The sequence below is a fragment of the Bombus huntii genome, chromosome 3, assembly GCF_024542735.1.
Source record: "Bombus huntii isolate Logan2020A chromosome 3, iyBomHunt1.1, whole genome shotgun sequence".
Taxonomy (NCBI): Eukaryota; Metazoa; Arthropoda; class Insecta; order Hymenoptera; family Apidae; genus Bombus; species Bombus huntii.
In genome coordinates, this window is record NC_066240.1 from 1,019,479 (window position 1) to 1,037,727 (window position 18,249).

Sequence of the window (18,249 nt, forward strand, 5' to 3'; positions counted from 1 at the left end):
TTAAGTACTTGTAATACCAGTTGTGTAAATAACTCTTTCAGCACCCCTGTTCAAATTTGTATTCTCATCGACGGTAGTGATCGGTTGGCTCATGGCTGGTGGAGGCATGGCGAAAATGGGTTGTTGATTCGTCGAATTATTTTGCGGACCACCCTGTGGCTGTGCTGTAATCGCATCGTCATCACTCTCCTCTTCCTGTAAAACAACAATCAGTAAGAAATATTTAGTCTTCTATAGCAATCATAATTTCCACTAGTAGACCTATATACAGGTGGTCAACATAAAACATTAGAAGCCGGTTTTTCGAAAACCGTAACTGACATCGACTGATTTTCTTTTTAATTTCAATGGTACGAAAGGGCTGATTATTATTTGGAGAACAACAGGTTTTTCCGAGAAGATTGCTAATATATCAAGAGGACATTGTTTTTTCCTCATTTTTTTAAATGTAATGCAATAATAATTTCTGTCCATTCAGATAGCTCTTAAGGAATTAAATAATGTTTACTTGAAGTATTTTTCATTATTCTGCGTAATTAAAGAGTTATGACGGAGGGAAGATCTAAAGGAGGACTACGCGGAGGCATCGAAGCGTAATTTAAACTTAAGTAGACTTATTCCGAGATAAAATTCATTTTATTAAGTGTTCGAAATAAAAGTTACCGTTTACTTTTAAACATTTATAAGTTATAAGTATAACATTTATCACAAAAGAAGATATAAAGAGAAGAATATAATATGCTTGTAAAACCATAACTGCAACAATATTCTCAGATGTACGAAATAATGTCATACAAGGAATAAATAAATGTTTAGAAGTGAACAATCATCATTTCGATCACTTAATAAAATAAATTTTACTTCTTCCCGTCATAGCTCTCTAATTATACAGAATAACGAAAAATGCTTCAAGTAAATGTGGCGGCACTCAACAGCAAATACCATCACTCGACACTAACTAGCGTAAGATGACGGCAGCACAGTGATTAGCGCCTTAGGTTACAAACTTCGCGACCCGGGTTCAAATCCCGGAACCTAATTAGAAGCACCTAAATTAGAAGAAAAAAAGTAGTACCCCATCAGCGACATCTACAGCCAGCATTCTACAAGAGTTATATCACGGACAACACTTTTACGCCTCATAAATTTATTCAGTTTCATAAGAACTATCTAAATAGACGATAGAAATATATCGCATTTTATTTAAAAAAAAAAAAAAGGTGTCTCCCCTTAGTACACTAGCAGTCATCTCAGAAAAATCTCTTGTTTACTAAGTTAATAATCAACCCTTTCGTATCATTGAAATTAAAAAGAAAATTAATCGATATCAGCTATGATTTCCAAAAAAACAACTGTAACACTTTATGTGGACCATCCTGCATATACGTCAGGACGGATTAAACTATATGTTTTTCTTATATTCAACTGTCCGCGAACTATTTTTAAAAGGAATTGCACTAGTTAATTTTACTAATAAAATCTTGGTACTTTCGTACTGCTCAGTATCTCAAAACTCGATTACATTGAAACCACCTACACATATTTTACAGTCCAAAATTCATCAAGTCTTGGTTGACAGCACTATTAATCAGTACAATATTGCAATAGTATTAAGACCATGTGTTAAAAGGTATTAACGGACGATATTACATAGTCATACAATGTTTATGTTGGTCATTCTAACTGTCGCTTCGTATATTAAATCATAATTTGTACTAGAGTCAGAAACTTGTTCAGTTCGATGGATTTGAGCAGATTCTTTGTGGTCTCGGACAACTGATAACGAGTATCGTTTATACTTGATGGGCCATCCAATTCTGACTGGCATTGCATAAGTCTCTTTATTGAGAGTCACAGTCTGATTGAGGTTTAGATAAGTGACTCTAACAGGTGATCTTTTGACTTTGATTATAAACTCTGACTCGAAACTATCTTGCTAATCTCAGCCACCCTCTCCAGGAATCGTCCTCTTAATTGAGAATTTTTAAGATTGCTGATTAGCCTGTGTTTCGAAAAACAATAATTAATCACCCTTTATGGAGTGAGGGTAAAGCGATCTCAGGAATTATGGAGGTAGTTTTCCCAACACTGTGAAATTTCTTCCCAGTCTCAACAATTGGTACCTGGGCATTGACGTCGGCTGAAATCCTAGTAACTATATATATATATATATGTCAGGTTTATATTAAAATTAGGGTTAGGGGCGTGAAACGAAACTTCGTTTGGATTACACATTGTCGTTATGCAATAGAGAAGACATTGACTAGTGCAAATACGATTATTATAGAATTGGACAAGTAACCGTGGTAATTAGATACTCGAGAAACTAATGACAATGATCCTAGGTTCAATAACGAATCCGCGGTCAACGGGATGATAGATGAACATGCTCACAAAATCTAAGTCGGACTCTTTGTTGAAACGTGGAACATCCACCAAGCGTACAGACACTAAGTGTATTTGAATTTTCCATGTTTGTGGAACATAAAAATTAAATACCACATCGATATTTATTTCTAGCAATCAACTAATTTTTTGGTCTCTTTTTTAACTTGTATCTCTCCCTGTTTAATATACATATATAGCTACCACTGTACCTAACAATTGCATTTTTTTCGTACACCTAGGTGTTAAAACGCTATTTTACTACTTTAAACTTCCGCTAGGACGAATTTGACGAACACGCTATCACTGTACAGAGCAGTCATGACGCGAATGTATAATACTTCATCGCGGACAGAGCGTAAAATTTGAAGTGTAACTTTGTTATGTCATGTAAATTAGCAATTTCTTATTCAAATAGTTATTCACGCAATCGTTATGACATAAACAAAACAATTTTAAAAAAAGAATGTCGAAAATCTTGGGGAAAAAACAAGCTATGCTCTGCTTAACTAAAGTTGTGAATTGATAAAAAATTTGAACGAGTGACTAAAGTCACTGGTAGAATACAGTGAGCGTGTGATAATTGGTGACTATAGCTAACGTTAAGAACGAAAGGATTAAAACTGCTGATTGTGAGTTGATATCACGATACCCAGTTTGTCACGTATAAGACCTCGTCTACAGGCATGCTCCAAGATAAATAAAGACCGCTTTACGCTCTAAGACACTCATGACTAATTAAATACAATAAATCTATCATCTAAGATGAGATGTTAATCACAATTCATTTGAAGCTGTCACTATGGTTTTACGCCGAATATCAAATTTCAAATTGTTCAGACCGCAGTAGGTTTTCATAGAAAATAGTCACTATTTGCGAAATTTTTTATTTAAGACACAAAAATTGAATATACATTATACTTTTTTAATTAGAAATCATATATAGATATAAATGATATTTCCTATCGTTAAAAACTATATATAGCGTGCAACATGACTCAATCAAACTACGCTATTTCAAAATTTAAATGTTTATAATTTATGAGGAAATAATCACAAAACTGTTTTAGATAAAATGATTGATATTTTGAATTGATTGGCACTTAATATAAATTAGCGAGTCATTTATTTCACTTACGATTAGATTCTAATTAAAACTCTTTCTATGTGTCCCTGTTTCATTTTCTACGAGAAATAATCAGAAATCATCTCGGATTACAGATTAAGACTTAGACAATTTAAATTAAAATCAGTTATCTGGTTTACTACCCGGCTTTCATTCTATTGAAATAGTTTTATTTACGCAAATCAACAATCTCTAATGTGATAAAAAAAGTTAAAACAGATCTTGTTGCAATTTAACAGTTCGATTAAGGAAAGGTACTCATCAAGCAGATCTGATAAACCGATAGAGCTCACCATAGACGCTTCCTTAACGGAGAAATCGTCTACGTAATATTTAACCTCGTACGGAATATAAGAATTTACCTAGTGTCTACGTAGATAAATTGTAAGGGATTTCGGTATTAAAAAAACAGAAAAAAGATGTATCGAAAATGTAGCTTATGTAAAATGAAATACATTGTATAGAAACGTTAATTTCCACTCGATTTCGATAATTTTTGGATTAGTTGTAGAAATCGATATTTTGAATAATATTTTTCCTATATATATTTGAAATATTTGCGATAAATTGTCAGTATCACTACAGTGGATTTTGCCTATAGTTGTGCACTTCTGGCAATGTATGCGTCAATGTTGGTTGCCGGCTGTCGGCCGCCGGCCATTTATCTTCTGTTTCTAAACGAAGGTTGAGCGATTTTAAAGGCTTTATACACAACGTACATATGCGAGGCTGCAAGAGTCTGTTATAATTTTACAGCTTAAAACTCAATTAATAGTAAATATTATCAATGTATTGGGTTTAGGTTAGGGATTAAGCAGCCGAAGAAATTAATTGAGTTATAACGCACATTTTTCGCAGTCTCACACATGTGATTGGGGCTTTTCAGCTTTCCCGATTCTGGTTTGTAAACAGAAGATAAGTGGTCGGCAGCCAACAACTAACTGATGCATACGCTGCCACAAACGCACATCTAGGCAAAAGTGCATCGTAATTGTGCCGGCAGTTTTTTTTGGAAACTAAGCAAGTTATACATATACATATACACCCCTTATACATATAGGAAAAAGTTGTTCAAAATGTTGAGTTTTATAACATATTCAAAAATCATTGAAATCGTAGGGTAATTAACATTTTACAGTTTCATCAAGAAACACAAAAAGTACAGAATATAGCATTTATACAAACATCACTGGAACTTTGATATAATTAAATAAATTATATTATTACGAGAAGGTAATCTATTTGCATAAGTATTAAAGTTCATTTATTACGAAATTATGATCAATTATTAAAATGTTACATAAAAAACCAGCTTTTGTAAAGCGAAATGCCTAATGTTTTAGAACTTCTTTATTGATATTAGTCTATATTTTAAAGTCAGTTCAAATAAAAAAACACTCATATCAGTCACAAACTCTGTTTATCAAACTTAAAGCATCATGTTTCCCTTTAGTTAATGCATACAAACCTGCAATTCTCGTTCTGTATATTCCGGTATGGAGACCAGAAAAAAAAAATGATGAAAGAAGAAACGAAAATGTTCAAGAAGCTGGTATGAAAATGATCGAGAAACGAACAATATGTATTCTGTATGTAAATGTTTGTCTCAATGGTTCTCATTTCCTCCTGTTATAATACATAATATATTTTTTTTTCTTTTTATGATGTAATCTTATTTCTACTTTATAAATCCTAGTATAAGTCACTAGAAATTACAAGTTAGTATAAAAACATATCAATGTACTAAACGAAACTATAAATATTGTGTTTTCGTAACGAACTCGCGATTTTTAAATTTCGTAAATTATATGCAAATATAAAATGAGAAACATATAATTCTGTATCATGAGACAAAAACAATTTGCACGATTGAAATTAATTAAAAAATAACATTTAACAAGCATAAACGATTATTAACGATTAAAGAAGAAGAAAACATATGTTCGCTATTAAAAAATTCTAGTACTACTTCTATAATTATCAACAGGATTTCTTAACATTTGTCGCAACTAAAACAAAATTCAGTCACATTTCTTAAATAAAATTAGAGGACTAAGAACCACTGATACTGGAAAAAACTTACCTTAACCAGGCCTCTGGGCTGATTCATCACGACATTTGCCTCTGGGTTCTGGTTCCGCTACAATACAACAACAACGTAAACAAAACCGCTAATCTATCGTATTCTAAAAAAAAAAAAGGCAGAAGTAAAATGTGCATGCTAGGCTAAATTAGACAGATTTCACAAATTACAGATTGATGATGTATGACAAATATGAAATGACTGATCAAGGAAATAATCAATTACATTAAAAGTGCACTGAATTGTCGAGAAATAAAGAAAAAGAAATATTACTTTCTTGTCCTCGTAAATCTGTAAAACCAGTGTTAATAAGAAGACGTAATTTTGTAAAACTAAACAGGTGCAACATTTCTAAAACGAAGCACGACTTCTTAATTTTGGCAGGAGGATGAAACGATATTTTAATTTGAATATATGTAACAAAACTTCTCGTGTTATTATAGTTTCTATACCCTTCCTAAAATGAAAAGCATACAACCAATTATAGGTGTGTATGTATTTATAAAATAGCCTTGATCTCACAAGAATGGGTTGCGATCTTGACGAGTGTTTTTTGAATATTGCTAATATATATATTCAAATATTAACAAATAACCAAGTACTTTTATGCTGTTGTATTTTTATACAAAGTAATTTTAAGAACTGAACATTAACAAATTTTTAATTCTTACAATAATTAATGAAACATTCAAATATCAATAAATTCATTGTAAAACTTTATAATACTACATAATTTTACAATTATCATAAGTATGATAGTAATATATATTCAAGCATTATAGTAACCCTCTGATAAATATCATAAATTTTCGTAAAAATTACGGATTCGAAACTTCTGTCTTTCTTGTCTCTCTTTCATAAGCTTCGTTTCTTCCTAACCTCTAGGTTTGAGATTCTATCTTGTAAAAATAAAAGATATTTTATAATATACTATTTTATATAAAAGTTAAAAATTAAATTTAATGATTTAATGATAATATTATAGTTGAAATATTATATGTATTTAATAAAATATATATCATTATATGGCTAATCTGAAAATAAACCGTGACTTTATAGTAATAAAACGTATGTATCAAAAATTGTTATGCTCTACTTTAAAAGAACAATCAATAACAATTCCTGAATGTTATATGCTCTTATAAGTTATAAGTAATGTCGCTTTTTTGGTTCAGAAAGATTAAGTACGAACATCACTTGCTAAAAGTATGAAAAAAGATAATAACTGCTAAGAATGTTTCCATATTACACAAAAAATTTATTAGGAGCGAAAGAAATATGGCTAACACATATTTTCTATATACTCTACCATTCGAAAGAAGGATTCGATAACAATGGTTTAAATTATATTAAAGAATATTGAAACATGTATACTCTAGATATCAAAACGAGAAATGGAAAAGTTAGGAAAATGAGCTACAATCAAACTTTTAATGAAAGATTACATACTATAGTATACCAGGTATAGTATAGTATTCGTACAACTAAAACAAGTTACCTTTCAGATTGTAAAATAAAAACTGCCAGAATAAAATATGAATGATTTATATTTTGAGAACTACATTTTTTCTGCAAATATAACTATGCATGTATGTTTTACTGTTGTACCATTCCTTTAAATTGAAATTCGCTGACATTTTAAATAGATGTGCTATGTTGTCCCAAAAGTTCCTTTCTTTTTATGAGGAAATAATAGATGCACAAAATTTTTGGTTTTATATTATTTAATTGAATCGTCCTATTGAGATAAAATGTATCATACATAATTGGATAAAATAATATAAAACAAAAAATATTGTGCATCTACTATTTCTTTATAAAACGAAAGAAACTTTTGGGATAACCTAATATTTATTAAAGGAAATAGATTTTCTTTAGTAAACGTATTTAATTAAAACATCCCACAAAAACACCTAATCACTTTTTATCACCCTATTCCAACATTTCTTTGCAAGATGATGATGTAATTTAATCTATATGAAAAAAGATATATCATACGTCCCTTAGCAAAGAAAAGGCACAATTGTGTAATGCATAAGCTCTGTAAATATCCAATTTTCATACTTCTAATTATCAAAATAAAATAATGAAGCTTTTTGCCAAGCATTAGTGATGAGTACTATACAATAATAAGCTTCAATCTAAAGAATTATAATATCTAATCTCGTGCAAGATTAAAAAACCATGCAAAATTTTTCTGGAAACTGGATAAGAAACAATATATTTTAACAGAAGCTTGTACTATACTAGTAAATAACTTGTATAAATTTGTACTAAACTAACACGAATTATAACTAATGCTAATAATTAAACAAATCACATGCAAGAATGCTGGAATCATCTGGCTCAACAGTCAAAAAATCCTTTTCATAAAAATCCACTAAATTCTTGTCATCTACTAACAATCTTCATATTGCAAAATTTTCTTATCTAACAAAAGCTTTCATGAAAAAAACCAATTTAAAAACGACATTACTTATCCCATAATTTAATAATACATTATACATTATGATGTTTAATAATAAATCTATTTTTATAGTTTTTAAAAAATTTCATATGTTTCATATTTAGAATTGTATCTAGAAGAATATCTAAAATAAATTTTGTTTAAATACTATAAATTATTGAAAAAAGATGTAAGTGATACTAAATCACGCTAACATTTTGTAGAATGATCTTTGCATCTCTTTAACTTATATCACTATATTTATATTACTATATGAGAGATATTTAGTGCAATTGTAAATTGTGTGCCATAAAATAATTTAATTTACTTTGTAATTAAGGATAAAAATCATAAAGCTCTAAAAATCATTTTTAGAAATTTTTATGCAAACTTACATGTAGAGTAAGCTTATTTTATAAATTTACCTTCTCACTAATGAACCTTCTCCTCAATGAATCTTCTCAAACTAATATTCTATGCTTAAATTATATTGTGATATCTAAGTATATGATTTCTACTAGATTATCACGGATTTAAGAGGGCTAAGATACCTAAAGAGCCAAAAAATGCACCTATCCTTGAGATTTTTTAAAATAAATATGATCAAAAGTTTTTAACATGTATTTACAAGGGTATACTTAAATCTAAGTAAAATCTATTAATGATACAAACATCATTAAAAAACATTGAGAATAGTTGAAGAATTATATATTGCACCATTAAATTGAAACAAAATAATCAATTGATTTCCAGATGGAACATACTCTACATCAAAGATTACATAACTATTGTACAAAATATATAATTGTACAAAATATCCATTTAACGTGAGCGTCAAAAATAATATTTCATTGTTTTTAATAATACGAAAAGTTGGTTAAAGAACTAATATGATAGTTAGCTATAAACAATATAGAGAGGAATATTGTAAATATTATCTCCTTATTGTTCTTAGAGTTCAAGAATTGACTAACATTTATTACATACTTGACTTTAATCAATTTAAAAATATAAGAATGTTTGCTTATAAATATTATACAACAACAGGTTGACAATTATTTCTAGGGTAGAACGTTTTCAGGTTTAAGATAAATATTATTTTTTTAATGGCACGTATTATACTGCTCCTAACTCCAATAAAATAGTGGCATAAATCTTAGAAGTCTTAGGATTAAATATGTAATAATCAAGATTTGATATTTTTATACAATCTATTAGGTTGTCCGAAAAGTTTCTTTCGTTCTGTAAGAAAATAATAGATGCACAATGTTTTTTTGTTTTATATTAGTTTACTGAATTATGCATGAACATAATAATAGAAATATAACAAAATGAATCATACCTAATTCAATAAAATAATATAAAATAGAAATTGTTGTATATCTTTTATCACCTTATGAAACGAAAGAAACTTTTCGGACAAGATAATAAATTTTTATAGAGTAAAGATATTACTACCATATTACTATCATACCATTACTCCAGAAAACTATGTTATTCTCGTAAAAAACATTTTCATACAGTTTTAATTATACAGATATTATATGATAGAGATATTTCAGATGATAATTTTAAAATATTAATAAATTAATAATATTTTCTCTTGATCATTCATTGATTGATTCTCTAGATTAATTAATAAATTGCTGTTCGTATATAATGAAAATCCTTGCATATATCTACAACAGGATTTGAACATCATGTACCTATATGAATTGTCATTGTATTTTTTTTTTTTTGTAATTATACAAAGTGTTTAGAGAAAAAACAGAGTTATTTTTAAGTTTAACACATTCACTACGTACATTTTTAATCTGAATTGACATTTAGTTTTAGAATTTACAAGGCAAGACCGGATAGGTCATACAACCAGGATGATGATAATTCCACGTGGGAAAATAAGTCGAAAATACAGAATAAAATTGTTTCATATAATGTTTTATTTTCGAGAAACTAAAGATTGGAAATTTGTCAATAATACTTAAACTTAATTAAGTACCGACTAGTAAGTAAACGATCAGCGTTATTCTACATGTAAAAGTAAGTTGAAAATATAAAATGAAAATTTTCTGTTTATGGCATCATTTTTAAGAGAATAAAAATTGAAAACATATTTAGTTAAGAACTGGTCTGATTACATCTGCATAATACATTTCCAAATTTATTTTTCTCAAAAACAAATCGTTTTATGAAAAAATTCTATTGTATATTTAGACTTATTTTTTTCACGTTGAATCAGCCCCTACACGGTTGTCCCATTCGACTTCACCTTGCAAACTTACAATCAGAAAAACTATAAAACTTTAAAAAAATTACATTCAGAATTTAATATAATATAAAAAGTAATAATAATTTCTGAAATAAACATGTTAATGGTTCTTCTTATAAAATGGCAAACTTTAGTGTTTTTTAACTTAACATCTCTCCAAAATAAATACATTTGTTTGTTAGAATAAGCTTTAGATAGTTTTATGAAAAATGTAAAAAATGATAATACTATTGTTTAAGCGAGATGAAAAAGTTTGACAGCAAGGGATATAATTTTAAAGTCGCGTTCATATTAACCACATAAATACATACTCCGCCTTCCTTCAGCAATTTTTGCAATATTGTATGTAAGGAGGAAACTAATAAATTAAACTGAAATGAACACGTATTCATAGTGAGCAAACAAGCTTATTCAAAATTATCTATATATTATCTCAATATTTTCTTACTATATATGTATACACATAATTCATATATGATTAATAAGTATGTTAAAATGTGGCAGATCATTTTCTAAAAGAAGTTAAATGACATGAAGTAACAAACAGATTGAAAAAGAAAAAAGAAAAGAATTACTATTAATAATCAAATTAAAAATATTCAGAATACATACATTGTGCATATTTTTCACCTATATTTTCTTTGTTTGCCTTCTCAAAGAAATTCTTAAATAAAATATTTTTCGTCATAATTCAAATTGTGCAGAATAAGAAAGAGTGCATCAACTAAATGTTATTTATGTTGTTGATAAAAGTATTTTAAATAAAATTGTCCCTTTAATACTAAATAATTTATTGATAATTGTTCAGTTTCATTTAATCAAAAAAGTAAAAAAAGAAAAAAGAAAGATAAAGGAAAGGAAAAAAGAAAGATGTAATCGGTACCTGCAAGAATTTTTAGAAAGTTATGTAATATTTTACTTAATCCCACCCCTGTATGAATATTTAATCACCAAGGATAGCTCTACAGATGTACACTATCATGCAACCATATATTTGGACACTTGATGCAATGCAAACAAAACATTTATATTTTTATTATATTTTCAGATTTCATGTTTATAATAAATAAATAAAAATTAATCTTTTCTAGAATGCTTGGTCATAATAACAACATAATTTTATGACACTTCTATTTATCATATACGCATTTTCGTTATTTTTTTATAGATATATACATATGTCTATACACTAAAGTCCCGAACATTGGCACCATTTGGCGACAAATTATCATGACTAGGACTTGATTTTAAATACAGATAAAATCTTGCCAAGCTTAGGAAAAGATCATGAAGATCTCATATATACGTCATAAAAGTGTAATTCAAAATAGATCATAAATAAAAAATTCATTACTAAATTAATATATTATCTCATAGACATTTGATTTCGTATCAAGTTACACAACACAGTTATCTAGCTTCTGGGTGTGTCATACAAATCCGAAAAAAATCGGTAACTGAAATCGATAGAATCATGGGGGAATTTTCCAGAGATGAGGATAACGACTCATCAATTAAGTAGTATTTTGTGACGATTAATTAATGAGGCTTTACTATATATATTATTTATGTTTATATATATATTAGGTTTTATATAATTTGATATTTTAAATACAAATTTTATGTACATCAACATTTGTAAATTACTTTGGGACTTCATATGAATCATTCATTCTTGCAAATCAACAAAATATGAAAAGATACAAATCTCTTAAAAGATTGAAAATGTTTTATATTTTTATATATGTAATAGAATTTTAATTCTTATATAATTTTCTTTCAAGCTAAAATATATTAAAAACGTCATTCAAATTATATTTTTTATTTTGAACATCTATTAATTTAAGTAACTTCAAGAAATTGATAAACGTTGATTTATTTTAAAAAAGTATAATGTTTTGTATTATAAAATATACTTAAAAATAATTTCCTTGATTTATCAAAAATAATGATTATGCTATGGATTTTTAAAAATTCCTTTTCTTTTTTATATTCGTACATTTCTAGTAAATATACGATAACATAAACAACAATTAATATTTGATAATTAATTGGAACGGATGGAGAATATTTTTAATTTCATTTTGTATAAACAATATAATTGTCCACGGCATAAAATATTTAAGAAATGGAAACATAAGTAATAATCTTACCTGTAAATTGTGGTATTCTCCACTATCTTCTGGTGGTGTTGGCTTAAATTTGCCACAGCAAAAGTTGCAACAACAACAGCAGCAACAACAGCAATAACATGCAGTTATCAGACTACAAAATATGAAGAGTGCCTGCAAATAACAAATTCTTTTAGTTTTAATTAATGTGATAATTATAAACTTATAACATATAATTAGTTGCATGATATTGACATCGAAGATTTAAATTATGCATTTGGAAAGTAAGTTTATTAATTTCATAATTAAATGAAAATATTATAAATTTGAACAAATAAAAGACATTGTATTCACTCATCTGTATATTATATATCACTATTAATAAAATTTTATCAAATTCTAATCAAAGCTAATATTAAAATAATATTTAGTTTATAGAAAAACTTAGAAATTATAATAAAGACTTACTTTGCACCAACCAGAAGTAACTACAAAATATGCATTAACATTTTCTTCACCAAATTGTTCCGCGACATATAATCCAAGAGATCCATAATTATCATATATATTTCTCTTAGTTAAATCTGTTAATATAGCATGTGCTCTATTTATTTCTTTAAACTGAAACATAATTATGTTTAAAAAGATGAACTTTACATAGTTATATTGTGTTAGATTAAAGTAATAATTAAAATTTTTTCCATATCCGATTTATAAGATTTATCTAAATATGCATACATCATTATAATAGGCTTTAAAATATAGTTGGATGGAAACAAATGTTATCACATTTAGTTCTATGACAAAATATTTAAATATTGTTCAATTTATAGAACATACATGAACTCTTTTAAGAAAATTATAGAACTATTATATGAAAAACAAGATATACATCTCTATCAAAAGTTAAATTGCATACTTATTCTCACAATTAAAAATTGAAATTATATGAAATTGGAAGCAAACGAATCAAACTAAACTATAAAAGATGCAATTTCTCCTCATAATAGGAAAAGTAAGAAGAAATTGTTTTCATACAAATATGAAAGTTTGCAATTTACTGACAAATTAAAATAAAATAAATGTTAAACAGATGTTTGTTATTAAAATAAAATGGATATGATTAATATTAATCTTTTCTAATGTATCGTATCAAACTCTACCTTATCTGCCGCTTCTGGATTATTTGGATTTTTATCAGGATGATATTTTAATGCTAACTTTCTATAAGTCCTTTTAATTTCTTCAGGAGTGGCAGTTTTTGGAATTTCTAATATTTGATACAGGGAATCTCCTGCTGTCCTAAAACAAATAAGATGTTAATGAATCAATTAACTATCAATTTTTATCCTAAACATAACTTGTTAATGAGCAAATATTATTTTCAAAATTACATTGAAAAATGTTTAAACTTAGACTATAAGATTAACTTATTGTAGTCCATATATAACATGGAATAATAAAAAAAAGAGTCTGACATATATAGTCTTTTTACTTATAAAATAATATATTTATGTAATAGAAATTTAATTTTAATAAAGACGATATTTAAAAATGTCCAGGTTCTTGTCATAGAAATATCATATTATTATTAATATAATAATCTAATTGTATAAAAGAATTTATAAAAAAAATATTTAACATATACTTTAAAAGATTTTAATTAATTAAAATATGAGTTATAATTTATTTTAAAACAGATAATTATTCTTGATACTAGAAAACCTGTACTTCCTTTACAGTTTAAAATTTTTATTTCACTATATTGATTTTTACAAATGTACAAGAAATATTTTGCAAATTTGACAGTTGCAGTTAACGTTCAATTTTCATATTAAAATTTAAATAAATTAATTTATTTGGTTAGATATAAGACGTTTCTGAAGATAAAATACTAAATTAATTTTAATTGCAGTCATCTTCAAACTTATGTTGAGGTGGTATGCACAAATCAACAAATTAACCTAGTAAATACATATTTTTATCGTTAAAGAATAAACTGTCAATTGATAGAATTATTATTTTTTATTTTCGTTAAAGCAAACAAATTAAAATAAAAAGTAAATAAAAAATAGAGATTAAAACATACAAGAATGAGTAGAAGAATAACCTAGAATTTTTCTAATTTTGCAAGATTTTTAATTCCTAAAATAAATGCACCAAATTCAGTGGAAAAATTTATGTTAATTTCCGTTGAAATAAAACAACGTAATTTTTTTAAAGCAAAGAAATAATTTAAAACGCAAAAGTTTAGACAAGGGTGGTAAAGTACTCACGACATCTTTCTTTTATCCATGTTTAATAGTAGCGTTACTCGATGATACGAAAAGTAGAATTAATCTTTTACTAAGTATTTCAAACTTTCGTCGTCCTGTATTACAGGTACATGATTTTCGTCATTAAATGAACGTCTTTTTGAATAGATGTTGTGTCGGATGATAGCAGGGAAAAGGATTCAATATTTTAGTACCAAAAGTGGACACAGTTGCACCACATTGGCGCCACTGAAAGTATGAATTTAAGAAGTATAAATGAAGTTTGAAACTATTGGTACATATTATTTCAATTAGACGCACGGTTAACTGCATATTTAACTTATTCGCTACTTATTTGTAAATACTATATCTGCAAATTTTGTTTTCATATATATGTACAAGACAGGTTTCTAAATCAATAAAATATTATTATAAAGAAATGAAATGTTGTTAAGATAAGAAAATTTAGATTTTTTAATAATAAAAAGGTATAAATTAGTAAATTAAAAAATCAATATCCAATGATAAATTACAATAGTGATTACATATATAGCTTTATTTAAGATAGTACATACAAAAAAGAAGTCGAAAATATAGAATAAAAATTTTTCGTTTGAGGCTTTGGTTTCGAGAAAATCGACTTTGAATTTTCGCTCAATACGCGTGCGGTGCGTTATAACGGATCTCACTGTAGATCGTTGTCTCGATGGAAAAATTAAAAAAAAAATTTTAAAAAAATTGTTATTCTATATTTTCGACTTCTTTTTTCGCGTAGAATCACACCCTTTCCGCTTGTACCACTAATTACCAACCACCCTGTATGTATTAAACTACCAATGTGTTACAATGTCTCTTATCATAATTTCAGTCGTTTATTGTTAAACTGTTTTACGTATTTGATTGGTATTAATTCTTTGCATTCCAGAATCGAGAGGCAACAATAGCTGGTTTTACGTTTTCTTGTAGGCAAAGCAACGGTTCGATATCAAACGTTTTGTTTTGTAACTAAGACCGAAGGAAAGAATGATAGGTTGCAGCTTGTAGTTTGTAGCTGTTATAAGTACCAGATAGGTTATATTGTACCTTGTACTAGTAGTCACTGTTTTGTATATAAAGAGAAAACACTCTAAAATAAATAGTCGTTTCTTTTAGATTTCATAGTACAGCATTGTTCTATGAATATTATTACTATTATTATTATAATATTGTATTTTAAATTATTATAATTATTATGCTAATCGTTCAATGATTTTCAAATATGTTCTCAGGATCATGATTTTGGCCAACTTTTTCCTATACATATAACTACTGCTCGGCTTTAGTTTTCGAGATAAGGATTGTTATATGCTCTTTGACGTGAGTTAGATATGGCTTAGGTTTAGGTTAGATTTATCTATGGACTCCCATTGGAGTAATTAAACATATAGGTACAATGCCATCGGTTCCAATATTCAAGGATATTGATTAACAAATGATATCGGTCGGATTTTTTCTTCCAATACATTTACCTAAGATAGGTTTACCCAAATTTTTTGGATACTTCATTTGATGACAGTCTCAAAAGGAAGATGGAAGCATGAGAACTTGTTTGTAGGAAAGAGTTGAGTTGTTGTTTGAAATACATAAACTCAAAATTTTTGCTTTATTTTGTGCCGGGTGAGAATATCTCTGTAGTTGTGAAATACAAAGAGGCAGTTTCTTTTATTACCTAGAACCCAGAGGAGCCAATCAAATGGAAAATAAGAAATAAAAATAATAATAGGCACTGAAACAGGACACATTTGCAGTATTGTGGTACTTTGATAATAGTCTTTTGTCAACAGAACAATTGATAAGAATTGATCTTCCAGTGTCAACTAGAATTTCTTTACTCTTGTATAAAACGCTATTGGATAAAGCCCCAGTTTCTCAAGGACACCGTATGTTCATTGACTATTATACAAGCTGTTCTTTGGCCAAAAAATTATACAAGATGAAGTGTTATCTAACCAAACAAATTCAAAGAAAATATTCAAACAAATAGAAAAAGATTGCCATAAAAGATAAAATAGAATGAAACATATATAGTAGCATGTTAACATTTAGCCAACCGCGCGCGCCATAGCGAGCTATTTCCCTCGGATAAGCTAACCTATACGCTGTCCACCGCGCATTTTTGCAAATATCAAGGACTGATATTCACTAGTTAAAAACAAAGAGGTGTAAAAATTATTTAAGTGGTTAATTATATTTTGCGGTAATAATTTTATTTAACGATTTCATATATTGTTTATACGAAACATCAAATTAAAAGTATATATTAAAAGTGTAAAAAATATAGGTAAAATTAAAAACATTAAAGATGACTAAAGATAAATAACACGACTTGAACGTGAAATAAAAAATTCATAATGCATTTTAATATTTTTTTATAGTGTGACATCATTCGATTATAACTTTATTTAGTCATAACTAATAGTGTAATATTTTAATTAATTTTAACACCACTAAATTGGTGTATTTTATTATATACTGTACTTTATAAAAGCAGAAAAAATGACGCAATTAATTGGGAACAATTCCAGGCAAACGATAACTAATAATAACAACAACAAAAGAGAAAATGCATTGCTAAAGTCAAAAAGGGAGATCTTCCCATTGGGTCACCCAGCGATGTTCTTCACAGAGGGGAGATCTCCCCATTCGGTTGGCTAAGTATTAAGGAAATAATACTTTGATCCTGGTTTTGGAAAATAAGCAGATTACAGTAATGTTGGCAAATTGGGACAATGGTGGAACTAGTTCTGTCAAAAGGATACTATGGAATGATACTAAAATTATTGTAGAAAAATCTAATATTCTATATTACATAAAATTTATGGATGGTGTTGATTAAGCAGACCAATGCAGTTTAACATATTCCTTTATGAGAAAAACTCTTGAGTGGTGGTATAAGTTATTTTTTGAAAGATTAGAAATATCTATTATCCTGTATAGAAATTCATACATATTATATAATTTGTAAAAAAGCAAAGAAACGAATGTCCACTTAGTCATTTGAAATATATTAAGTTACTAGTAAATCAATTTAGAGGTGATTCTGATGACAGGATTGTAATGTATTAATTCAAACAGCTATAGAATTAATCTTTTATTTTTTTCCTAAAGCTATTACCCAATATATAAGATTAACAGTAATTTGTAAAGTAGAATAAAATGTAATTGTAAATTCTTATGCTAAGATACTTCCCAAGGATAACAATTTTATTAATAATTATTATATAATACAAAAAGATAAAGAGTATTAAATATTAAGGAAAAAAAATATTAGTCAATAAATTTTTAATGTGGAGGTAGATATTGATTATCTGTAACCAAAGTGCTCTTCCTATAATCACTTGACGCTGAATTTTCATTGTTTGCATCATATTTGATATTTATTTTGTTTCCTTCAACTGTAGAGTTGGACATGATTTTCTTTACCCATGCTACATCTAATGAAGCAAACACAGCTACCTAAAATATAAAGCAGAGAATTTGTATTTATCTATTTCTGATTTTAAAATTTATTAATTTTAGAAATAAATAAAATATA

General features: G+C 27.5%; 2 protein-coding genes across 2 annotated transcripts in view; both read right to left on the minus strand.

Moving 5' to 3' along the window:
* On the minus strand, nucleotides 1-14,716 carry LOC126863562 (dnaJ homolog subfamily C member 5). Its single transcript, XM_050613827.1, has 5 exons — nucleotides 14,697-14,716; nucleotides 13,584-13,722; nucleotides 12,889-13,041; nucleotides 12,463-12,594; nucleotides 1-195 (listed from the first exon to the last, which is right to left on the minus strand). The coding sequence occupies exons 1-5, from the start codon at nucleotides 14,714-14,716 to the stop codon at nucleotides 1-3; spliced, it is 639 nt and encodes a 212-aa protein (XP_050469784.1).
* Nucleotides 13,581-18,249, minus strand: part of LOC126863795 (uncharacterized) — a 17,142-nt gene continuing 12,473 nt past the window's right edge. The window contains exons 10-11 of the mRNA XM_050614329.1: nucleotides 14,697-18,170; nucleotides 13,581-13,717 (exon numbers count right to left, since the gene is read on the minus strand). Of these exons, the coding sequence (XP_050470286.1) occupies nucleotides 17,997-18,170 (174 nt within the window). The 3' untranslated portion in view covers nucleotides 13,581-13,717; nucleotides 14,697-17,996. The remainder of the gene's footprint in view (nucleotides 13,718-14,696; nucleotides 18,171-18,249) is intronic.